Source organism: Paramisgurnus dabryanus, chromosome 2, assembly GCF_030506205.2.
Source record: "Paramisgurnus dabryanus chromosome 2, PD_genome_1.1, whole genome shotgun sequence".
Taxonomy (NCBI): domain Eukaryota; kingdom Metazoa; phylum Chordata; class Actinopteri; order Cypriniformes; family Cobitidae; genus Paramisgurnus; species Paramisgurnus dabryanus.
This window is the reverse complement of record NC_133338.1, coordinates 31,792,938-31,818,978: the sequence shown is the minus strand read 5'-3', so window position 1 is coordinate 31,818,978 and position 26,041 is coordinate 31,792,938. Positions and strand designations below refer to the sequence as shown.

The 26,041-nt window shown below is 44.6% G+C and overlaps 1 protein-coding gene across 1 annotated transcript; it reads left to right on the top strand.

The window, feature by feature from the left end:
• The first annotated feature begins 206 nt into the window (after positions 1–206).
• Positions 207–11,274, top strand: hsd11b2 (hydroxysteroid (11-beta) dehydrogenase 2). Its single transcript, XM_065267905.2, has 5 exons — positions 207–712; positions 6,711–6,923; positions 7,508–7,693; positions 9,273–9,410; positions 9,898–11,274. Exons 1-5 carry the CDS (start codon positions 439–441, stop codon positions 10,329–10,331), a joined length of 1,245 nt encoding a protein of 414 aa, XP_065123977.1. The 5' UTR covers positions 207–438; the 3' UTR covers positions 10,332–11,274.
• Positions 11,275–26,041: the final 14,767 nt, after the last annotated feature.

Sequence of the window (26,041 nt, the reverse complement as noted above, 5' to 3'; positions counted from 1 at the left end):
AGAGTAAAACAAGACATGAAGAGCACCTGGTTTTTTGGAAAGGGGACAAATACTTGTAATGTTGGAGGGACTGGGGGGGTTTGAAATGCAGCAAAGCCATGGCCATTGGGCTTTGATTACATCTGCTTGAGCTTAGTCCCTCCCCTCTCCTGCAGAGTACACTATATATACAAACACACCGAGTCAGACAGATCTGTTCACAAGCTTCTACACTCCTACTCTGAGTTGGAACATCTGAGGTGTGTGTGTGTGTGTGTCAGCTTGCCTGAGCTTAAGATTGCAGGGAATAGAGTAGGCACATGGTTGCTCATTTGTAAGTGTGCTCCCACTTAAGAAAGCAATAAGACAAGAGGGAAAGGTGCCAACACCAGTTTAACAGAGAAGGAGAGAGAGAAAAGAGTCAGGGAAAGCATATAAAACATTTCCAACACCAGTGCAATGGAAGACTATGCAGTGTCTTTCTGGATTTACATGGGAGTGATGTCCATCTTTGTTTGTGGAGCGCTGAAGAAGTTCCTGGCATCCCACATCGGTACCATGCCCTTGGTGGTGGCATGGCTGGCAGCCACTCTGTTGGTGGAAAGACTGTGTGCCCTGTGCATGCCTGCTGTGCTGGCAAGATTGGTCCTCTGTGTCTCCTGCTGGCTATACTTTACATGGGCCACCCCTAAGCCATTACTGCCAGTTGAGGGGAAGGCAGTCTTCATCACAGGTAAGAATACAAAAATGAACCAAAATGAAATAAACTTTGTTTTATTTGATCTACCTCAGCTTTATTTTATGAGCTTAATTTATTGCTTAGTAAGAGCTTTGTTTTATTCTACTGTATAGCAGCTGACTCACACTATCATTACGATTTAACCATTGACCTATGCACGTGAACCGATGCACTGATTGTAAATACGGGTGAGAAATGTAGGTCATTCCAATTGTATTCTGTTGTGCAAACTTGCCACAATCCTTTGATTGTTGAATAAAAGGATTTACTAACTTACAAAAGTGATGAGAACTTGTTCTCCCCGTATTTTAATTGTATGAGGACATTTGTAGACTTCCAGATTTGTCAGTACATGTTGCATTCTCAGTATTCAAATTTCTTTTGTATTACCTTTTCTAATTAGTCATTGATCTGTGTACAAACAACCTCCTGTCTTATGTTTGACAAACTTGATCCTGAACATGCTGTACCATAAACTGCATCAAGCCAGTCAAAATGTAATGCTTAAATTGCAATGATTGTTCAGGAACTGCATTGACATATATTAAGAACATGGTAAAGACACAATGTTCTGTTCTTCTGTTCAGGTCTGGAGGGGGTATTTGTAGAGTATAGATGTCAATAGTTTCTCTGTCCATTAAAGATTTGCTGTCTTTAAACCTTCCTTGAGGTCTGCATGGTAAACTGGAGAGTTTTTTAAGATAAAAGGGCTGCTGTTTTACCAGGTGGTCTTTCTACAAATCATTTCTAAAATTGCAGCTGTATTTTAACTGGCCTTCTCAATTTGCACTCGTGTGCACTGTTTCTTAAAGCGCTCCTTAAAGTTGCAGTAAGCTTCTTGCTGTAATGTGAAGTGCTGTATTCAGTACATTTTGTCCAGTCAGCAGACTTCAAAATGGCTTTTGCTCCATTAAGATTTATGCCATAAAATGACCCTGCATCTCTCTCTCTCTCTCTCTCTCTCTCTCTCTCTCTCTCTCTCTCTCTCTCTCTCTCTCTCTCACTCACTCACTCACTCACTTTACTGACTCTGTCTAGGGCATGTGTAAAATTTTAAAGATATTTCATATATATATATATATACACATACATACACACACATTTAGCCATGTAACTTCTTTTTAATATTATTTTTTTTCATATTCATATATATCTCCAAAGCAGCCATAACACAACAAGAAAAAAAAACAAATACTTGGATACCAATGATACTAATAAGGCTTTTATATGTGCAGCCGTCAGGCAAACCACTGAACCTGGAGAATGCTAGAACAGGGAGTTGTGCAAGCATGAGAAGTACACTCATTTACACCTTGCAAAAAATATAGAAAAAAGCCCTGTGCTCCCTTAAGGCTTGTCTGGTTTTTGCCTTATATATATATTTGCATGCATGCATGCATGTAATGTATAATGTGCATAATTGATATAATACCCATGTGCCAGAGATTAGACTGTTCCTTTGAAATGTTTTTTTTTTTCTGTGTGGACTCCAGGTATGTTTTGGGGAATTTCCAATCAGTCATAGGCAAGTTCTTTTGAAAAATCACTTTTTGATTATTGAAATTAAAAAGTTAAATGTTTTTAAATGTCAGGTTTTTTATCCTTAAATGTTTCCTTTTTCCTTTAGTCAGTTTACTTAACAGTTTAAGAGGGTTACGTTTAATCAAGCAGTTACAGTTATGATGATTTGTGAGAAATAATTTCAATGGGTTGCTGAAATCCCCTAAAGCTGTCTGCTATCTATTGGCATGGTAACAAGCACCCGATCAAACCTCATGCATTACTTATTTTAACACGAACAAAGAGGAAGAACCCGTGTGACCTTCAGAGGTGGCCGCTGAGGTAGAGTTCAGTTTTTTTTTTTTTTTAGTACCAAAGCTAGCATACACTGTGAATATATTTTACACTTTAACAGTAATAAATTAATTGTAATATATATATTTTTTAAGTTACCCTCAAATAAATAATCTAAGCTGGGTTAAACAACTCTTATGCCAAAATAAAGAAGCAGTGGAAAACCTTTAAACCTCTTACAGAGCCAACAGAAAAGCACAGTTAGTTCTTAAATTTATTTGAGGCAAAAGGTTAAGGTTTCAGGACTCATAACCTAAAACCAAATCCAGCCACACTATTATTCTGGAAAATATCCAGTAGACTCTTAAGTCCCATACATGTCACTTAAAATTTATACCGAGGGGTCTGTTTCTACAGAAAGACTTCTTCCTGTGGCCACCTGCTTTTATTATTATGGAGGAATTAAATAAATTGTCCAATTAAAGGAATGCCACACACACTTATGTTCTCGGTATATAAATGCATCTGTTTCCCGAAAATTACACCTTTAATGGTTGAGAACATTTGCACTGCTGAAAGTCACATATTCACCCCCCCTTCTTTCTCTCTCTCTCTCTCTCTCTCTCTCTCTCTCTCTCTCTCTCTCTCTCTCTCTCTCTCTCGATTTCACCTTGCCAATAAACCATGATGACAGAGTTAAGCTGTGATTAACACCAGGTTCTAGCACCATGAAGGTGTGAACTTCTAGAGTTACGTACCTTCTCACAAATTCATCCCACACAAACATTTTCATCTCTTCATCTATCCTCATTACCATAGTGTTCAACAAACACAAGGTAAATATAATTGCCACCCAGCTTGGCTCCTTACACCTTTACTTATCTTTACTTTTTTCAACAATCCCTGCTCCAACACCCTGAGATGTGGACTTTTTTAATTAGTAGGAAAAATAACAGTTTATAATAAAAAGCATAGCTGAACTCCATCATTTCTTGCCTTACATGAACTATTAAGTACCATGTGACATTAGCCTGTACGTGTGAAAACTGGCACTGGGAAATGTGATACGTAGCATGAGGCACTCTTATTGTGTGTGCATGCTGAGTACAGCATGAGGAAGCACGATTAATCCCGCACTTGATGAAAAGTCTTCTAGTCACCCACCAAATTTCGGATGTGATCCTACAAAACACCCCCCCAGATGTGTACAGTATGTGTGTTCGGTTCAAAAGGAGAGAAGTCAATTGCGCAACCTCTCCCCTTCGTCTGCCTTCGAATAAAAACCTCCTGATGTGCATAGCAGGGTTACGTAAATGTCTGAGTTGCACAAGTGACAGATCAACTAAGCAATATGATTTAAGAGGGCTGTGTTTCATCGCGCTCCAAACGATGCAGAATAAAAAACACATACTTTACATTACAATGGGTTCCAGTGTTAAAAGAGTCCTTAACTTCCTGTTTTCTTCAAAACAATCGCATTCTAATGACAAAAGCGATTCCGGGCTCCGATTGGTCAAAGTGCAGTGTAAGTGCATGCTTTTGGGGGAGCAATCGTGCACGGGCATGGTTCGGTTGGGTTAGCCCTAATGGAGTGCGCCCTTATGACGTAGCCAGGAGACTGTCTCTGGTATACCATCTTAGTGCTTAGGACCCCCCATATGACCTGGAGGTAAAGAGAAAAAAATGAAAAGCATGGTTAAAGGATGACAGATGGGACAGGGTTCAAGAGAACTAAACTAACAGTCCTTGAAGGGCGGTCTGATTTAGAAGATTTTGGGAAGTCAAGTGTTGATTGAGGCGTGGCCCTGTTCCCGAACCTCAGTTAACTAGCTAACTCCCTTTTGGAAATTGTATTTGCAGCTTGGTGTTTCCGTACGATTTCTCAAAATCCACATAAAACCGTGGATGGAAACCTGTTGCTTGTCACTCTATCACACTTCGTTAATATTTATTTGGCTGAGGCCAGGGAAGTTCCACATATTGCCTTGCTGACAATATTAGTACTGACTGTCCTGCAGCCCTGTGGGGTTCACATGTGTGAGAGGAGGGAGTTTGAGGCTGTGTGTGTGTGTGTGTGTGTGTGTGTGTGTGTGTGTGTGTGTGTGTGTGTGTGTGTGTGTGTGTGTGTGTGTGTGTGAGAGAGAGAGAGAGAGAGAGAGAGAGAGAGAAAAAAACTCAGAAGCGCTCCTCTTTGACCCAACAGGTCTCTGGCAGGCCCTTTCTTTACCCAGTGTTCCTGGAGACACTCCAGTGCAAGGCAAGCCAGTTCAGAGTTGGATGAGCTATGCTAAACCTGAGGTGTCTAATAATACCCATATCAATGTTACATAAAAATATGCAGAATGCTTTTGGGGGGAAAGGTAGAAGGGGGCACCTAAGACATTCTTGCAATGCCTTGTTGGTCCAAGCAGGTGAAAACTTACAGGAAAGAGAAGGGTTACGTGCAGCATCGTGGGGCCAGAGAGTTCAGAGAGGATGTACTTGGCACAGATGTATAAATGGCAAGTTGTCAGAGCTTGGCTCATCTTGTAATTTCTTCAGAGACATTTCTCACAATTAGTTTTGGACAATTTTATTGCGAAACAATAAAATCTTTTAATGTTAGTAGCTTCTGTGTCTTAAATTTCTAATGCTAAATCTGTATGCTTAATACAAAAATGCACATATGTGAAATATTATGGTAACTAAAGTTTTACCCACTTGAAAGCTTGTTTGTTAATGGAAAATTATCATATTCACTAATAATTAAAAAGTGAAAAGTGCTGTTACCTTTGACACAGAAAAGGTATAAATTTACATACACATTACAATTTGTTCTAGTTTGAATGTTAATAAATTCAGATAATTGTTTATTTAGGAAGCACGTGCCGTTAGTCAGCTATTAGCAAAATACACACCTGAACTGTGCCTCGCCTGCACTGGTGAAAATGTGATGCATGTGGACGATGAGCTCCTGCCTGAAAGCACGCACAGCAAGACCTTTGAGTTAAGCCAATTCTCAAAAACCACACCAAACTGAATCTAGGTCACAACCACACATGGACCTAGGTTATTAGGACTGTACATTCATTTAGAACCAGATTGAGCTATTGTACATAAATCATGATTCACGCATAATTGAGCAAACTGTAGTTCCAGTGCTAATAAAAATATAATTCAGTAAAACATCAGTGAGTCATGATTTTATGCATCTGTGGTTTAAGCTGATCCTAAATTTAACAAAGTGCAAAAGTACAAACGTGTATCCGTGAATCCCCATCTAGTGTACAGACAGATCCTGCATGTCCTCAGAAGACCTTTAGATAACAGTTTCACTGAAATGCGGAGGTGTGATTTTTATTGGTGTGTGGTTGAGTCCTCTGTACACCGAGTAACTGCTGTTATCGTAACTGGCTTGTAAATTCTTTGTCGCACATTCACAGATAGATGCCGAAAAGTGAGGGCATTGACTTCTGAACGGTGTGCGATGATAATCTTTCTCTTTTACACATCTGTGGCAGTTTTTAAGGATTGTACAGCTTTGAATTATCTGCCAATCAAAAGAGACACATAATGGACCATATATTAGTTTGGTTTGGCAAGGAGCAAAGTTCATAAACAACCATTTTTTTTTTTCAAAAGAACAAAGATTTTAATCCTGGCACGCAGAGAAAAGACCGGTGGTTCAATTATGTTGCAGACCTCACATTGAAAGAAATATTAATGTGTGTATATCTATTCATGTCACTATTATTTTCATGGTCTGTATTGTACTGTTGTTGACTGCCAAGAACAACTCACACGTCGGAGAGGTCAAAAGAACACAGGGCCTGCTGTTATTCTCCTTTAACACTTCTTCATGCATTTGGATAAAGCTCTTATGGGCTTACACATTTGTACTGAAATGACCCTTATTTTTTAAATACGTTTTCTTACACTTCCATGCTGGGTAAATATTGGAAAGAGCACACGGCTCGTGTTGACATTGTGCTTAAACAGAAAGATGTGAATCTCCAGTTTCAGAGATCACATTATCATGGAACGTGGCATTGGATGATTACATAATTGTTCCCTTGTTGTATTTGCTGTTTGTGGAAATTTACAGGTGTGCAATTGCAGTAAGATTACATTTCACCAATTATGGCAGTGGTAAGGTGCATGCATATCAGAAAGGAACATAACATTCTTATGTTTTCATCTTCTCTTTTTTTCTCTGTAGGTTGTGATTCGGGATTTGGTAATGCTACAGCAAAATGGTTAGACGCGATGGGGTTTGAAGTGTTCGCAACCGTATTGAACCTGGAAGGTGAGGGTGCCAAATACTTGCGCAGAGTCTGTTCTTCACGCCTGACGCTCCTGCAAGTAGACATTACGCAGCCTCAGCAGGTACAGCAAGCCCTGCTAGACACCAAGGCCAAGCTTGGCATGAGAGGTGAGGATTTATGTAATGCCCAAAAATGTACACTTTATTGTTATGGTTTTTCCTTAGCAGCTCATTAAAATACAGAATTAGCTAGATCAAACTATTATATTTTGTATGAAAAGGCCAGTCTGTTAGTGCAGAAGTCAGTATTTAGATTAGTCTAGCATATATTTGTGCATACGTGTGTGTCCAGCATACTGTAGTTCTGTTTATGTGTCACCACCAAGTAAGGTTGTCTAATTCAAGACATCTAATCTGAAGAGTAAATGTTGGGAAGGGGATAGGATAGGATAGGGGGTGGAAGGGTGGTGCTTTCACAGGGTTGTGTGTATAGTTTGGCAGTACATCAAGGGGCTATGTTATTTCAAACATCATACACCACAGCACCAGGTGGCTTGAACACCCATCACAGAAAAAATCTATTTTTTTACAAAACAAGGTCACAGACATTTATAGAGCAGCTAGTTCGGGTAAAAAAATACTAAAAAGAGAAATGCAGACCCTTTGTGTAAACCTGTGATTTTTTATACTCACACTATATTTATATGAATACATCAAGAAGAAATAAAAACGTACATGTTCCTTTTCTCTAGATCTTTGGGGGCTTGTAAATAATGCTGGCTTGTGTATAAATATTGGTGATGCCGAGCTCTCCCTCATGTCCAACTTCAGAGGATGCATGGAGATAAACTTCTTCGGGACTCTTAATGTTACAAAGACCTTCCTGCCACTTCTGAGGCAGTCTAAAGGCCGAATTGTGACAATCTCCAGCCCATCAGGTACACACACACACACAAACTTGAGCGCTAACACCAGTGCTTGTAACTTTTTACTATCTTCTAAAGTCTCTCATACTTTCTCCTAATATAAGAGAGTAAATAAAAGTCGACACACTTTGACATTTATGAGCGTTTTGGCATCCTATTTCAGTGCAGTATCTCATTAGGATACTTAAAGGCCCTATGTCTTTCTTGCAATCCATATAAAGTTGTCAGCACTTAAAAATGTTTGACAAATGTCTTTATGCCAGATGGTTTTAATCCCACCAAACCAAACACTAATGGGAACCCATGTTATGGTCCACGTGTTTTCTGTTCTTCTCAAGTGTCCACTAAACACTTTCGCAGAGAGCAGTCGATAGGAGATATACACATAACATTTTTAGCTTTGCCTGGCATTGCGGATTTTGTCTCCATTTGTTTACTGCCATCGTGCCAAAACAGTATGATACTGAGTAACAGCCTGGCACAGGATGCTGTCGTGTCCTTTGTAAACACTGGCTCACAGCCTTTTTAAATAAAGATGTGTTGTACTGAAGAAAACAAAACGTTTTGTCCGTCTTGAACGACGGATGCTACTGTCATAGCAGAATGAACCGTTGTTCTTTGAAAATACTTACAGGATGCCTGCTGTTGTTAAAGGGGCGGTGAATTTGTCGATTTTATTGTTTTATACTGTTGTCTAATGTCTACTTATGATGTTCGCGTGGTTTTTACATTCAAAAACATTAAAAGCAAAAAGTAATAGGCTATTTTGTAACATGGATTAGTGGCTCTCTAGAGAAATGGTTCGTTTGAAGGGGCGGGCCTCATTGAAGACCTGGAAGTAAACGCCCACTGCTATGATTGGACAGCTTCATTCCCCGCCATGTGGGGAATTGTTTTAAAAACATTAATGTGTAAAAATAGCAGCCGAACACATATATGTTTGAGCCACAAAAGATTCTTTGTGCTAAAGATGATACACATAAATGACAATACGTATAGTAAAGTAGAAACTCAGAATAGTTTTTTTAAAAAGTCATTTTGGTTACATTTTTAAAGACATGTTTACTGATTGTTGAGACACATGTGTGTCACGCCAAGCTGTGGGCGGGGCTACAAAAGTGGTCGTTGTATTTCCACTTTGACGTCAGATTTCTCCGAATTGCCGTTCAACTGGCTTGGTGCCAAAAACTGCTATATTTCAGTAGCACCGACGTTTTCAGTTCTGATACTTGCAGGATGTTCATTTAAGTATGATGACCTTTTATATACAAATTATCAAGTTAAAATTGAGTATTTGATTCACCGCTCCTTTTAAAACTCCTTACAACTTCTGAGCGGCCAAGCAGAAGCAATCTAAACACAAACCTTTTCAGATGCTTAAGGCAAAACCACACGTCTTGTAAACAGTCAGAATCTGTTATTAACCCTCAAATGCCGCTGGGTTTCCTCTGTTAGGCTGATTGTTGACTTACATCTTCTTTTGTGCAACCTTTATTGCCCTCTACAATGAATGTGGTATGTTTTGTGTTATAAATTGTAATGTCAGCAGATATGTGTTTTGACTGTGTATTTCTGCCTTTTATATCTTTAGGAGAGCAGCCCTTCCCTTGTTTGGCTTCGTACGGGGCTTCAAAAGCTGCTCTGAATCTTTTTATGAACACACTTCGTCATGAACTAGAGCCATGGGGTGTCAAAGTCTCCACCATCTTACCTTCTGCCTATAAGACAGGTGATAACAAATTTAGATTTTAAACATAATGGAGATTTAACTTCGTCAAATGCTGTGATAAATTATTTGACAGCGGCTAATGAAATTATTCTTGATTTTTTAGTTGAGGGCATATGTTTCTAAACACATTGTAAACATAATTCTTAGTACATTTAAGCTATAGGTTACATGATTATGAAATAACCGACAGCACTCTTTTGACCTAGTGTGAACTAGCTAAATAGGTAACATATTAGAAAGAATAACCATGTCAGTCAAGTTCTTATTTAAGCTGTTTGCATCTTGGCCACATATCAGGTTTTTAAGTTGATATCTCAGCTATTCTCTGCAAGTTGTTTGAACAAATAGTTCAGCCAAATGCAGGTCTTGGATTACAATATAACTAACTGAATAAAGTGTGCTCAGACCTCTGTTTTATGTTTTCAATCCCCCTCTCGCCCCAGTTTGTTACATCATTTTTTTTTACTTTTCCTTCCTTATGTTCCAGGACAAAGCAGTAATGCAGAGTACTGGGAGAAGCAGTACAAGCACCTGATCCAGAATTTGCCCCCAAGCCTCCTTGAAGAATACGGAGAGGAATATCTACTGGAGACCAAGGAACTGTTTCAGAGTTACGCAAAAACAGCCAACGAGGATTTGAGCCCTGTAATCAACACCATCGTGGATGCGCTCCTCTCTCCTCAGCCCCAGGTGCGCTACTACGCTGGGCCAGGTTTACTTCTCATGTATTTCATCTGCAGCTATTTGCCCCTGAGCTTCAGTGACAGGTTTCTCCAGAAACTGTTTGTAAAGAAGAAGGTGATGCCACGTTCACTGAGGAAACAGCAAGCACTGAGTCTCAACAATAACAACAACAACACCATAAATGATAACATGAATACGATTAACAACAACAATGACTTCACGAAGATTATTGATTAGTTCAGTTGTGTCAGAATATCCTTTAGCACCACTTATGTGATCTGCTTACAGAGATTTGACTCCATTGTGCATACTTCTCTAGCTTTTGTATTGTGGCTTATGTGTATTTTGAGGGGAACACTGAATTGCACCAAGTCATCTACAGTATGGTAACCCCAAACTCTTTTAGTATCATGAAGTTAAATAATAATAATAAAACATACTCATGTCCATAGGTCATATTTATATTGTGAAAGTTCTCAGGCAAGGCAAAATCCAAACAGATAAACAATAGTTTGTGTATTCTGCAAAATGTAATCATTCTGGGCAGTCACCACAAAGATAGATGTGTAGAGATATCTGGGTTTCATTTTGAAGTTTTGCACAAAGCAAAAAGACTTTCCTTTTACTACATTGTAGTGGCCAATTATAATATTGCTAGGGTCAGGATCTGAGTAAGGACCAATGTATGGTAACCCATACTTGGAATATGACCTCTGCATTTAACCCACCCAGTGAGTAGTGAACACATGCACTGCAAGTTGTGAACACCTGGCTGTGCCTGGGGGGCATGGGGGGACAGGTGCCTTGCTCAAGGGCATCTCAATCACAACCTGCCAGTCGTGAGACTCAAGCCGAGTTACAACCCTGACTCTCTAACTATTAGGCCATGACTGCCCAACATCATCATGTAAATATAAAACGTTATGAGTTTTTTAGATAATTGACCAATGGACTGCAATGGTTCCTTAAGTCAGAAGTCCTTTTAAAATGTATTTTACTCCATAATTTTGTATTTGTTATACTTGTTATATTTTTTCTATGTCACATTTTGGCATGTTCATGCCATTTTGTTTTAAATAGATCACGTAAACTGTGAATTTTATACAAACATGAAAATTTGAAAAAAAAATGTACATTGTTCACTTGATCATTCTTAGAGTATTAAAGTTGACTTTTTGAAGTTGTTTGCATTTCTTTTCTAAGAACATCAACAATGGCTCCCAGCTGGTCAAAGATCTTTGTGTATGCTAATTAAGTAACCTCTGAAGTAATTGCTATATAAAAACCCTGCAACACACTTACACTGTTTATTAGCAATTTGCATTTATGTTCATTTCTACACTCTCAAAAAAAGGTAAAGGTAAAAAAGTTGCCAATGGGGCTGTACATTTTTACCTAAATGGTACAGATATGTTCCTTTGAGGTCCCTAAATTAGGAACTTTTTAAAAGATACTGTCCCAGTGACAAAAGGTCAGTGGCGGATCTAGACCATTTCAACTGGGGGGGCCAATCTGGGGCCAGTTGTACTGTTAGAGGGGCCAGTTACATTAAGACCTTATTCTTGTCATATTATTTTCTGCATTGCACTGCAAAGATTATTTTCAAGAAAAAAAAACTTAGTATTTTTGTCTTGTTTTCAGTAAGAATTTCAAAAAATTAAGTCATATGTCTAGTTTTTAGACAAAATGTATCAAATGTAAGTGATTTTGTGCATAAAACAAGCAAAAAATCTGCCAATGGGGTAAGAAAACAATCTTTAAATTTTTTCTTAAACCCTAAATACATGTTTTATGCATAAAATCACTTAAATTTAATATTTTTAGTCTAAAAAATAGACTTATTTTCTTGGGTCGTTTTGCTCATCAAGAAAAAGCTATTTAATTTAAGAATTTTTTGATATTTTTACTGAAAACAAGACAAAAATAATAAGATTTTTTTTTCTTGAAAATCATTTTTTGCAGTGTGCACTAAAGACATTAACAGGCCAAATACCATGTTTATGCTACTGTCTAATTACGGATGTAAAAAACAACGATCGCAAAAAATTTGTAAAAATAATTTCACACCCCACATTTAGGGGGGCCACAAGGGGGTCCAAGCTTGTTGTCACAGGGGCACTGGCCCCCGCTGGCCCATCCCTAGAACCGCCACTGCAAAAGGTACAGATGTTGTACCTTTTTTTCTAAGAGTTAACAAACCAGATCGTAACATTAAATTTAATCAACTGAAAGATCTAGAACATTTTCTAAAATATCCGAAAATGTGTTTGTCTGAAAAACGATGGACATATGCAACTCGGACAGCTTGGGGGTGAGTAAATCATGGGTTTAATATCATTTTTGGCCGAACTATCCCTTTAATTTTATTTAGGTTTAAGAGATCCTGCAGCTGCCTGCTATTGCTCAAGTGGAAGGGGAGTTTACCCTAAATACTTGACACATTATACATACACATTTCCTGTATTTTCTGGTTGTATTCTAGTAAAGAGACTGAGAAATAATTAAATATGATCACTATACAATTGCAAAAACAACAAATCTAATGGTAGCATGGTGGCCTAAGACTTTTGCACAGTACTGTGTCAAAATATCACATGCTGTATACAGCACTGTAAGACTGTCCCTTTGCTATACAGTATCACACAAATGTTGATTTTCATCCTAATGAGTTTTTAGGATTTTTGGTTAGAACAGAAACATAATTTAGTTTCTGTTATGAACTTTTGATTTCATGGAGTTGGGATCCAGACGTGAAGATCGCAAGGGGGAGCTTTATTTCCAAACACCCTCAGTTGAGAAGCTTAGCCTTTTGATGAAGGTCAAGATTCTGGGAGATTAACGGCTAAGCATGTTTATCTCATTAACTGCATTTATTGTTTTTGGAAAGACCAGTGTTGAGTTATTATTGGATCTGAAACATAATAATGAGACACATTGTCACATCACATCGCATTGGCCTTGTGATTAGCAATGCATTGCCATAATTAATGAGAACTTTGTTCCTAAACAATACAAAGTGTCCCTGCCAGTGAACTGTACATGTGTCTGTAACAAACACAGAAGAGCATATTTTTGTCTCTTTCTCTGCTTGTAGCTCTCAAACATAAGAGTACATAGCCTGCATGTACATAAAAAAACTTCAAACAAATGAATAAAAATTTATTAAATGAATATGGGTTTTATATCTTTTTATTAAACATTTGTACATGTTGCATTCATTTACAACAAAGGTTTTATTAATACAACAAAAAGTAATACAATAAGTAAGGATTTAGGGCAACCAGAGCTTCTTTTCACACAGGAAACATTGAGGAAAGACCTCAACTTTATCCATAATCTAGTTACAGTATATTGTACTTGTAAGTGCATGCATGGCTCAACTGTGCCTCTCATGTAATAATTGAAGTCTTGGCTTTGACAGAGGTCAAAGTGTACCATTTGTTTTTTCCACAGAAACCTATGGCCGGATGCCAGAATTACCTTAAATTATTAACATAGTGTTTTGGATGTGGTGCTATGGTAACATCATGGTTTTTTGACACTGCACAAAGGTTATGTTTTACAAGTAATGGTATTCTTGGATTACCATGGGAAAGTCATGTTAAATAAATATGGCCACGATGTACCATACTGTGGTATTTTGTGCTTTTGCTTCCTCCTCATAACAACATTCATATAGACAGTGGAGTAGGTGTGCATGGTTTGGTTGGCAACATGTCTATTTTAAAAGAAATCCAGCTGTGGTCCTCTGATGTTAAAAAGACCCAGATGAGTTTGGTAACTGGATCTTTGTGCCTTGTATGTCAGCTTTAAGGCTGATGTCACAGGAGTGACGATCTTTTAGGCGGAACCAAAAATTTGGAAATTTTGGTTCCGCCCGGATGTTTCCGCCCGGACCGGGGAGAGAAAACACCGGACATCCGGTAGCACCGCGAGGGCTGTAATCAGCCAAACTACGGACAGCTGTGAGTTATTAACAAGAGCGCCGGGTGATTGGACGAAGACAACACCCAGGCAGATACTTAAGAGCAGTTTAAACCACAGTTGTTGTTGTTAGGAGCAGTGTTGGTGTGTGCTGCAGCGCTGAGTTAAACTCACCGGTTACGCCAGTCGGATTGCTGGACTCGCTCTCTCTCTCTTTGTGCATCGTGGGATTTCGGCTGATGCAGATATTGAAGACCTTACGGGTTGGAAAGTAAACGGAGACTGACCTTGTAGGAATGAAGTGAAAGAAGACGGTACGTGCTATTGTGAATACCCATCTGTGTAGTGGTGGTATTGACGACTGGAGAAAACGTTATCTGTGTAGCTGGAATTATCATACGGAGGAGTTAACCTAAGGAAACGTGAGATAACCGAAGCACCACAGTCGTGAGTAAACGAATTCATTCATTGAGTGTACCTTGTATATACTTGACCTGGATATCTTTTAAGCACTTTCCAGCAAGAGTGGGTGAGCCACCGGATCTTTGTGTGAGACAGCCACAGTGACGGAAAACAACTGCTAGGCCGTGTTACCATCTCCACATTCTTGCCCAGAGCGAGGCGAAGGAAGACGGGCGTCTATTGTGTGCACTGAGCGTGGTGGGTGAGTCTTGGATGTAGAAATTTCACTTTGAAGTGGTGCTGTGTATATTGCAGTGAGATTGCTGTGTCGTGTCTGACGTACCCCGCCTCCAGTCACTCGCTAGGGGCGCTGAAGAGGAAAACGGATCCTAGAATAAACCTGTGTACGATTATGCTGTGAGTGTGTTTCAGCCTTAGAAAACCACGGAGTAGTTCCTGAAGTACTTTCGTAGCCAGACGCTTGGCGGACTTGTGTTAGGAGTGGCGGTGAAGACCTGTACGACAGGCGGTGTGAGTATTACCAGTTTCATTGCTACTTTACCCGTGTGCCGTTTATCATCACAGAGACAGAGGCGAAGGAGATCCGCTGTCCCGAGGTCTCTACAAAGGGGCGCCCCGGTCCGGTGTTCGATTGCCAACGGGCGTCGAGGAAAGGGCAGCGCTCGACCCGGTGTGACGGCGTGACACTCCCGCCCCTCTGGGGAACCAACGAGTCAGCCGAGAGGGTTTGGTCCCCGGCACTATCTTGGAAACCACTGTCGGTCGGTGCAGTACGCCTAGCCGTGATCGTAAGTCCGCCACCCCGAGAAGTAGAGCATAACCTGTTCAGTCTGTCCATCAATAGGGAAGAAAGCTGTCGTCTGTGGAGGAAGAGAGAGAGAATCAGTGTGAGCTCCAAGGAGACCCGTTGTGAAGGAGAACCATACGTACCAGAAGCTGTAATCAGCGAGGAGGTGAGAGAACTAACTGAGAACGATTCACTGTGCCTTTGTGTCCCAGCTGTTGTCTGTGGAGGAAGAGAGAGAGAACCAGTGTGAGCTCCAAGGAGACCCGTTGTGAAGGAGAACCATACGTACCAGAAGCTGTAATCAGCGAGGAGGTGAGAGAATTAACTGAGAACGATTCACTGTGCCTTTGTGTCCCAGCTGTTGTCTGTGGAGGAAGAGAGAGAGAACCAGTGTGAGCTCCAAGGAGACCCGTTGTGAAGGAGAATCATACGTACCAGAAGCTGTAAACAGCGAAGAGGTGAGAGAACTAACCGAGAACGATTCACTGTGCCTTTGTGTCCCAGCTGTTGTCTGTGGAGGAAGAGAGAGAGAACCAGTGTGAGCTCCAAGGAGACCCGTTGTGAAGGAGAACCATACGTACCAGAAGCTGTAATCAGCGAGGAGGTGAGAGAACTAACTGAGAACGATTCACTGTGCCTTTGTGTCCCAGCTGTTGTCTGTGGAGGAAGAGAGAGAGAACCAGCGTGAGCTCCAAGGAGACCCGTTGTGAAGGAGAACCATACGTACCAGAAGCTGTAATCAGCGACGAGCTGTCATCTGTGGGAAAAGAGAGAGTACAAGTGTGAGCACCAAAGTAACGAGTCGAGGAGGAAAATTCATTCTTACCCAGCAGCTGTAGTCGGTGGAGAGGTGAGGAGACTCTCGGGAGAACGATCCACTGTGTCTTCGGGCCCCAGCGGTAGCCTGTGGAGAGAAAGAGGAACAGGAAAGGAGAGTGAGTCGACAACCAAGGAGCTGCGTGGGAAGACGGCGGAGTGCCGCGAACTACACGCAGGTACACGGACGGGAAACAGTACATACCCATATTCATTGTGATTTTATTCTGCCTCCAGGAAGGAAGAGGAGCGCGCCACGGGCAGAGGGAACCAGAGGCGGGAGCCCGTTCCCCGACGCAACTTTCACCCCCCTGTCACTCACTTGCTCGTGGCCCCTTGGAGGACAGATCCAGACATTTGTTTTAATTTCCCTTTCCCCAATCCCCAGTATCTTTTAAATATTTAAATAAATAAAAACTATTTTTTTATACTTACCTGTGCCTCGTTGTTGTTTGGTCATTGGGTTGGTTTTGGGGACCTCCTCGAGGTGGGAATTTAGAAGGGGCGTGGCTTAACCACTAGCAGCCAGCCCCTGGCTTGTGACAGATTTTGGCGTAGTCGGCAGGGCCCCACCTCGAGTTGAGTAACCAGACTAGCCCAATGACCGACAACGCGGGGCCCGCAGCCCAACCCCGTGCGGTGCCTGTCTTTATGGGTAGCCCTTGGGTCCAAAAGTATGGAGGGATAGAGTCGGGAATACGACTAACGGAATGGAAGGCCCAGTTGGAGTATTTAGCCGACCTGCAAAGCCTTAGTGTAGCCCAGCGGCTCCAGTTCGTGTTAAACTCCTTAGAGGGAGAAACTGAACTATATTTCAGTTCCTTACCGAGCAATATGGTGACCACACCCCCGTAGCTGTCCTCCGTTCCCAATTCTTCAACAGCAAACAAGGCCCCCGACAACCCATTAGAGCTTTTGCCCTGAGACTGCGAGAACAGTTCACCCGGCTACATGCCCGCCGCGACCATGGATTGGGAGATGGCGAGACTTTGCTGCGCGACCAATTCCTCCTGGGGATGAAAGAGGGCCCCGTGAGACAGAGTTTGAGGGTCCAGTTTCGCAGAGACCCCGACCTCACATTTGAAGATCTAAGGAAGGAGGCGTTAGCCTTAGAGGGCGACGAGGTCGAGGTGAGTGAGACCCCAGTATGTGCAGCGGTAAATGAGAGTGTGCTACCACCACCAGAACGCACGGATTGGAAGCAGGCTCTAAAAGTCGAACTGTTGAAGGATGTCCGGGAGCAGATGTCAGAATTATCTAAAACTCTTCTGGGAGAGCTGCGCCAAGGTAGGGCGCGGGAGGAGCCAAGGCCGGCACCCCGAGAGCGAGTATACTCGGAGAGGAGCCGAGAGCCGCCGGGACGCCCAAACCGTTATAATCGACCCCGTTTCGAATGGGATGACCAGGGACGACCAATTTGCAACCGTTGTGGGGAGCCTGGACATTACCGTCGTCAGTTTGGGCCTCGCAGGGCATCTGAAGGGGGTTTTTAGAACGACCGGCCACAGTGGGTCGTGTGGCCGGGACCCCTCGAGAAGACCCGGGAAGGAGGGACAGCTCTAGGCAGCAGATGATCGGGCATAGCCCGGTGGCAGAAGTAAAAGTGTGTGGCAAATGGATTCAGTGCCTGGTAGACACGGGCTCACAGGTAACGATGTTCGCAGAAAGCCTCTCCAAGGAGATATTCGGACAGGAAGGAACACGAGGAACAGAGGCCCCCTGGCTGACGTTGAAGGGCGCTAATGGCCTAGAAATCCCCTACATTGGCTATCGCCTGGCGGATCTTGAAGTGCATGGGGTGGTCGTCCCCCAGAAAGGTGTGATCATTGTTGAAGATAGGTGTTTGGGCGCCCACCGAGCCCTATTGGGCATGAATGTCCTCTCCGAATGCTGGGAGGAGATATTCCAGGCTAGGCCTGGTCCGAGGATTTCACCCACTGAGAGACCCAAGTGGGAGCGTGTAGTGGCCGACTGCCGTCGGGTCCAAATGAACCAGGTGCGTAGAAATCGGGAGGAAGTGGGAAGAGTAATGTGTCGTTTTGCTTTGTCTATTCCCCCTAGGAGTGAGGCTATCGTATGGGCAAGAGTGCCCCTTCGAGAAGCGAGCCCAGAGGAGTGGGTGTTGGTAGAGCCACATACAGACTGCCCACAAGTGGAGGTAGCACGGGGACTAGCGGCGGTCCACCGGGGGAGAATCCCGGTAAAGGTACGAAACGAGCACCCCTATGCAGTACAGCTACACCGGCATCAACGACTGGCCCGGCTGACGACGGTCACACCCCACCAGGTGAGGGAAGAGAGGGACGTCAGTTTTCGTCAGGTGTGCCCCACTGTGATCGAGGTGGCCCTGACCCAGTTGGATGCCCCGGCGAGTAGCCAGGAGGGAAGTGTGCCAAGACACCTAGCGGGTGAGTCACTGCAAGGGGACGACCTGGGACAGGTACAGACACAGAAACTGCAGGCACTCCTTCGAAAGTGGCAACATGTGTTTGCGAGGCACGATGAGGACTACGGGGGCACCAGGGTGGTGGAACACCACATCCCCACCGGGGATGCAGGGCCGAGTAGGGAGAGATATCGACCGATTCCACCTACCTTGTATGCGGAAGTACGTACACTCCTGCAGGGCATGTTGGGCCGGGGCATTGTCCGAGAGAGTAGCAGTCCCTGGGCGGCCCCCATCGTGCTCGTACAAAAGAAGACGGGAGCCTGGAGGTTCTGTGTGGACTATCGCAAGCTGAACTTGGTAACCAAGAAAGACGCCTTCCCCTTACCTCGAATCGAAGACTCCCTTGCTAGCCTCACGCAGTCAGCCTGGTACTCCACCTTAGATCTGGCCAGTGGATATTGGCAGGTGCAAGTAGCCGAGGCCGACCGGGAGAAGACCGCCTTCACGACCCCGTTCGGACTATTCGAATGGGACCGGATGCCCTTCGGACTCTGCAACGCTCCAGCCACCTTCCAACGCTTGATGCAACGCTGTCTTGGAGGTCAGTTGATGGAGTCAGTACTGGTGTATTTGGATGATGTGATTGTGTATTCCCCAGATTTCGATTCCCACCTCCAGCACCTAGAGGAAGTCTTCCGAGCCATGGAAAGGTACGGGCTGAAGCTGCAGCCGGACAAATGCCACCTGTTGCGGTGAGAAGTGAAGTTCCTGGGCCATGTGGTCAGCGCAGCGGGGGTGGCCGTGGACCCCGAGAAAGTCTCCGCAGTTAAGGATTGGGACGCGCCTAAGACTGTGAGGCAAGTACGATCCTTTCTGGGGTTCGTGGGATATTATAGGCGCTTTATTAAGGATTTTTCGAAGATTGCCAGGCCCCTTAACCAGTTGCTGGTTGGCACGGGACGAAGCCGGGGCCATGGATCGCCCTCTATTAACTGGGACAATGAGTGTGAGATGGCTTTTCAGAGGCTGAAGCAGGAGTTGTTACAGGCCCCCATCTTGGCGTATGCTGACTTTTCTGAACCTTTTGTCTTATATACAGACGCGAGCAACCTGGGATTGGGGGCAGTATTGGCCCAACGGCAAGAAGGAACAGAGCGGGTGATCGCTTATGCGAGCCGGAGTCTCCATCCGGCAGAGAGGAACGACGCAAATTACAGCTCCTTCAAGCTGGAACTGCTGGCCCTGAAGTGGGCCCTGAGCGAAAAGTTCAAGGACTACCTTTGGGGAGCTAAGGTAACAGTCATCACCGATAACAACCCTCTAGTACATTTACAGACGGCAAAGCTGGGGGCCGTGGAACAGCGATGGGTGGCTCAGCTGGCCAACTTTGATTATAAGCTGCAGTATCGGCCGGGACGAGAGCATACGAACGCGGACGTCCTTTCAAGACTACCTGAGGGAAAGAGCCCCAGACGCCAGGGGTATCAAAGGGAGGATAGCCGTGAGGAGGGCTACATGATCGGGGCCGTGGAGGCGCCAGGAGGTCAGCGGGAAGCTGCACCAGGGAATTGGGGGTGGGACCCCCGCCGCTGGAGAGAGAGGCAGGCCCAGGACCGGGACGTGTGCCAGGTGAAAATGTGGGTAGAGCAGAGCAAACGGCCAACGTCGGCGGAAAGATTGGCCCAGACGGAGACTGGGAGAAGATTACTGGGGCAGTGGGAGAAGTTAGAGCTACAGGAAGGAGTGCTTTGTAGGAAGACCCGCGACCCGAAGTCGGGCGAGGAAGTGAGCCAGATCGTGGTACCCGCCGACCAGGTAAACGCATTAGTCACAGCCTATCATGACCAGTTGGGACACCAGGGACAGGAGAGGACCGTATCCCTACTACGGAGATTCTTTTACTGGCCTGGGCTGGAGGCGTCTGTGCATGACTCAATTCAAGCCTGCCCCCGGTGTACACTGTTTAAATCTAGACGAGAGGCCCGAGCGCCGATGGTACCCATCCATGCAAAGGCCCCCCTCCACATAATGGCAATGGATTTCCTGACGCTGGGCCGTCCCCAGGACCGTTATCAGAACATCCTGGTGATCACAGACCTGTTTACTAAGTACGCCTGGGCGGTCCCGACGCTTGATCAGACAGCCAACACCACCGCCACAGCTCTATGGCGCAATGTGTTCCAGACATTTGGATGTCCCGAGTTTCTGCACTCCGACCAAGGGACCAATTTCGAATCTAAAGTAATCCGTGAGTTGTGCCAGTTGTATGGATGCACTAAAACCCATACGACATCATATCATCCCCAGGGAAATGGAAGCTGTGAGAGGTTTAATCAGACCCTATTGGGACTACTGGGGACGTTGGATCAACGACAGCAGAGCGACTGGGTGAGTGCTTTACCAAATCTTCTGCAAGCATACATTAACAGTGTTCATAGCACGACGGGGTATGCCCCCACTTACCTGATGTTCGGCAGACACGTTCGGATGCCCACTGACCTGGTCCTGGGAGTGGCCGCGGACCGGGAAGAAGTGAGTGTGACGGAGTGGGTGGGGCGCCACCACCAGCGTTTACATTTTGCATATGAGCAAGCGTCAAAGAAGATACAGACAGCGGGAGAAAGGAACAAACGGTTGTACGATCAGACTGCTCGAGATGCCCCCCTGTTACCAGGTGAGAGGGTCCTGGCGAGGGATAACCGGCGACAGGGAAAAGGAAAGCTGAGCGACCGCTGGGAGGCTATCCCGTATGTGGTCTGTAAGCAGCAGAGGCCGGGACAACCGGTGTATACCATCCGGCCCGAGGGAAAACCTGGCCCCGAACGGGTGGTACATCGAAACATGCTTCGTCCCTGCCCGAACTACCCCGAGGCTGCGAAGGAAGGGCCCATGGAACCAGTACCGGCGGCCCCCTGGATGGAGGGATGGGCTGTGGTACCGGGTCGACCTGTGGTGGCGCTGCCCCCGGCGGCTCAGATGCAACCAGCGCTGGCACCCGAACCGGCTGAACCTCCAGCTGCCCAGATGCAGCCAGAGCTGGCGCCTGAACCGGCTGAACCTCCAGCTGCCCAGCTGCAGCCAGAGCTGGCGCCTGAACCGGCTGAACCTCCAGCTGCCCAGAGGCAACCAGAGTTAGCACCCGAGCCCATTGAACCCGATTCACCCATGAGACGCTCCCAACGGGAGAACCGAGGACGCCCCCCGGCCCGGTACGGTGAGTGGACGACACCGAGGCATTCCAGGGACTAGAATGCATTGGCGGGGGAGGATGTCACAGGAGTGACGATCTTTTAGGCGGAACCAAAAATTTGGAAAGTTTTGGTTCCGCCCGGATGTTTCCGCCCGGACCGGGGAGAGAAAACACCGGACATCCGGTAGCACCGCGAGGGCTGTAATCAGCCAAACTACGGACAGCTGTGAGTTATTAACAAGAGCGCCGGGTGATTGGACGAAGACAACACCCAGGCAGATACTTAAGAGCAGTTTAAACCACAGTTGTTGTTGTTAGGAGCAGTGTTGGTGTGTGCTGCAGCGCTGAGTTAAACTCACCGGTTACGCCAGTCGGATTGCTGGACTCGCTCTCTCTCTCTTTGTGCATCGTGGGATTTCGGCTGATGCAGATATTGAAGACCTTACGGGTTGAAAAGTAAACGGAGACTGACCTTGTAGGAATGAAGTGAAAGAAGACGGTACGTGCTATTGTGAATACCCATCTGTGTAGTGGTGGTATTGACGACTGGAGAAAACGTTATCTGTGTAGCTGGAATTATCATACGGAGGAGTTAACCTAAGGAAACGTGAGATAACCGAAGCACCACAGTCGTGAGTAAACGAATTCATTCATTGAGTGTACCTTGTATATACTTGACCTGGATATCTTTTAAGCACTTTCCAGCAAGAGTGGGTGAGCCACCGGATCTTTGTGTGAGACAGCCACAGTGACGGAAAACAACTGCTAGGCCGTGTTACCATCTCCACATTCTTGCCCAGAGCGAGGCGAAGGAAGACGGGCGTCTATTGTGTGCACTGAGCGTGGTGGGTGAGTCTTGGATGTAGAAATTTCACTTTGAAGTGGTGCTGTGTATATTGCAGTGAGATTGCTGTGTCGTGTCTGACGTACCCCGCCTCCAGTCACTCGCTAGGGGCGCTGAAGAGGAAAACGGATCCTAGAATAAACCTGTGTACGATTATGCTGTGAGTGTGTTTCAGCCTTAGAAAACCACGGAGTAGTTCCTGAAGTACTTTCGTAGCCAGACGCTTGGCGGACTTGTGTTAGGAGTGGCGGTGAAGACCTGTACGACAGGCGGTGTGAGTATTACCAGTTTCATTGCTACTTTACCCGTGTGCCGTTTATCATCACAGAGACAGAGGCGAAGGAGATCCGCTGTCCCGAGGTCTCTACAAAGGGGCGCCCCGGTCCGGTGTTCGATTGCCAACGGGCGTCGAGGAAAGGGCAGCGCTCGACCCGGTGTGACGGCGTGACACTCCCGCCCCTCTGGGGATCCAACGAGTCAGCCGAGAGGGTTTGGTCCCCGGCGCTATCTTGGAAACCACTGTCGGTCGGTGCAGTACGCCTAGCCGTGATCGTAAGTCCGCCACCCCGAGAAGTAGAGCATAACCTGTTCAGTCTGTCCATCAATAGGGAAGAAAGCTGTCGTCTGTGGAGGAAGAGAGAGAGAATCAGTGTGAGCTCCAAGGAGACCCGTTGTGAAGGAGAACCATACGTACCAGAAGCTGTAATCAGCGAGGAGGTGAGAGAACTAACTGAGAACGATTCACTGTGCCTTCGTGTCCCAGCTGTTGTCTGTGGAGGAAGAGAGAGAGAACCAGTGTGAGCTCTAAGGAGACCCGTTGTGAAGGAGAACCATACGTACCAGAAGCTGTAATCAGCGAGGAGGTGAGAGAACTAACTGAGAACGATTCACTGTGCCTTTGTGTCCCAGCTGTTGTCTGTGGAGGAAGAGAGAGAGAACCAGTGTGAGCTCCAAGGAGACCCGTTGTGAAGGAGAACCATACGTACCAGAAGCTGTAATCAGCGAGGAGGTGAGAGAATTAACTGAGAACGATTCACTGTGCCTTTGTGTCCCAGCTGTTGTCTGTGGAGGAAGAGAGAGAGAACCAGTGTGAGCTCCAAGGAGACCCGTTGTGAAGGAGAATCATACGTACCAGAAGCTGTAAACAGCGAAGAGGTGAGAGAACTAACCGAGAACGATTCACTGTGCCTTTGTGTCCCAGCTGTTGTCTGTGGAGGAAGAGAGAGAGAACCAGTGTGAGCTCCAAGGAGACCCGTTGTGAAGGAGAACCATACGTACCAGAAGCTGTAATCAGCGAGGAGGTGAGAGAACTAACTGAGAACGATTCACTGTGCCTTTGTGTCCCAGCTGTTGTCTGTGGAGGAAGAGAGAGAGAACCAGCGTGAGCTCCAAGGAGACCCGTTGTGAAGGAGAACCATACGTACCAGAAGCTGTAATCAGCGACGAGCTGTCATCTGTGGGAAAAGAGAGAGTACAAGTGTGAGCACCAAAGTAACGAGTCGAGGAGGAAAATTCATACTTACCCAGCAGCTGTAGTCGGTGGAGAGGTGAGGAGACTCTCGGGAGAACGATCCACTGTGTCTTCGGGCCCCAGCGGTAGCCTGTGGAGAGAAAGAGGAACAGGAAAGGAGAGTGAGTCGACAACCAAGGAGCTGCGTGGGAAGACGGCGGAGTGCCGCGAACTACACGCAGGTACACGGACGGGAAACAGTACATACCCATATTCATTGTGATTTTATTCTGCCTCCAGGAAGGAAGAGGAGCGCGCCACGGGCAGAGGGAACCAGAGGCGGGAGCCCGTTCCCCGACGCAACTTTCACCCCCCTGTCACTCACTTGCTCGTGGCCCCTTGGAGGACAGATCCAGACATTTGTTTTAATTTCCCTTTCCCCAATCCCCAGTATCTTTTAAATATTTAAATAAATAAAAACTATTTTTTTATACTTACCTGTGCCTCGTTGTTGTTTGGTCATTGGGTTGGTTTTGGGGACCTCCTCGAGGTGGGAATTTAGAAGGGGCGTGGCTTAACCACTAGCAGCCAGCCCCTGGCTTGTGACACTATACCTAAATCATTTGGTCCAATATTTGTCTCTAGATTAAAACCGTCCCCCCTCTCTCTCTCTCTGAATTATAAATACAGATGTGACCTTTATAAACATGTGAAAAGATATTTTTGTGCTGTATAGCAGTGCAGGAGATACATGTAGTATAGGGGGCAATTGAGTCTTATTTATTGATTTCTAATAACTTTATACATGGTTTTCAATCATAACCTCAAGCGAAAATCTCCAACCCTAATCAAGTATTAAATCCAAACCAGATTTGATGGTTCAGGTGTGGACGGATCTCCAGGAGCACCGTCAAAATTCAACCAGTACCTTCTGCTTTGAAATGGTTCATGTGTCTTCCTAATGTCTTATCCAAGTTATCAACTGATTGCAAAGTTTTATTTATTTTGAAAATATCTCCATTGCTTTTATTCATGGAACAACTCACAGGCTATGACATAAACTAAAGGCTATTGGCTAGAACAAGGATGAGCTATACTGTAAAAGTATGGCACAATGTTGTATTATTAAGAAATTTTTACCTCTACTAAGTTTTACCTCTACTTTGATTTTACACTTCATTGAGTTGTGTTTTAGGGTGTGTTACGGAAATGTACATAAAATTAATAGCTAATATACTGGCAAAATTTACCATTACATTTTATTTGATTTCTTATTTAAAAAAAAGTGCAGTGTATTCAATGTTCCACCCAAGCTATACTGTATATTAAAAAGAAAATGCATCATTGAAACGTCTCTGTAAACTATGGTTTCAGGGCTGTAACATTTCTAGCTGTGATACAAAAGTTTGGTGCACATATTGAGAAAAGTTTTTTTTTAGTTTTTTTTTTTTTTTTTTAGAAAAAACAAAGCAAAGCTAAGCAAATTCTGACAAATTGTTTTCATTCATGTCGGTGGTGTGTTCCAAAATTTGACAGGCAAAATCACTCAAAGCAGGAAAAAGAAATACACAATGTTCACTCACGGCTAAACCCTTGGGCTGTGGTGGTGGGAGGTTTGTACTTAGGACACAGGACAGGAGATTGTGTCACTTGATATCTGAACAATAACATTCTGCTAAAATAAAAAAACAGTTTTGTCTAATATTACCTAATGGCTGGGGTCAATGAGCCATAAAAGGACTTATCTATTTTCCTTTAAAAAACACTTTGTATCACCAACACATCGAGCAGGACAAGTGAGTGACTGGGTTATTATTTGATCGAAATCCGAATCTCAAAATCAATTCAAAAGCACTGCAGGTGCGTAACAGCAGAGCCACAGTTCTGTTTGCCAGCTCCCCTCGAGAGTGAGGACTTCTGCGCAACGTCTCAGTCGATGCAGAGGTCCAAATCCAGCACAAAATCCTTGCCAACATCAACATACTAACTATATCCAAACAAATGATGCTCCTAAAACTCAGCGTACTTAGGAGTGATGGAAAATAGTAACGTTTGGGCCAGCCAGACTCGGTAGAGGATTTTAGATCCAAGAACTTCAAGGAAAAGCCTCATACAGCTGTTTCT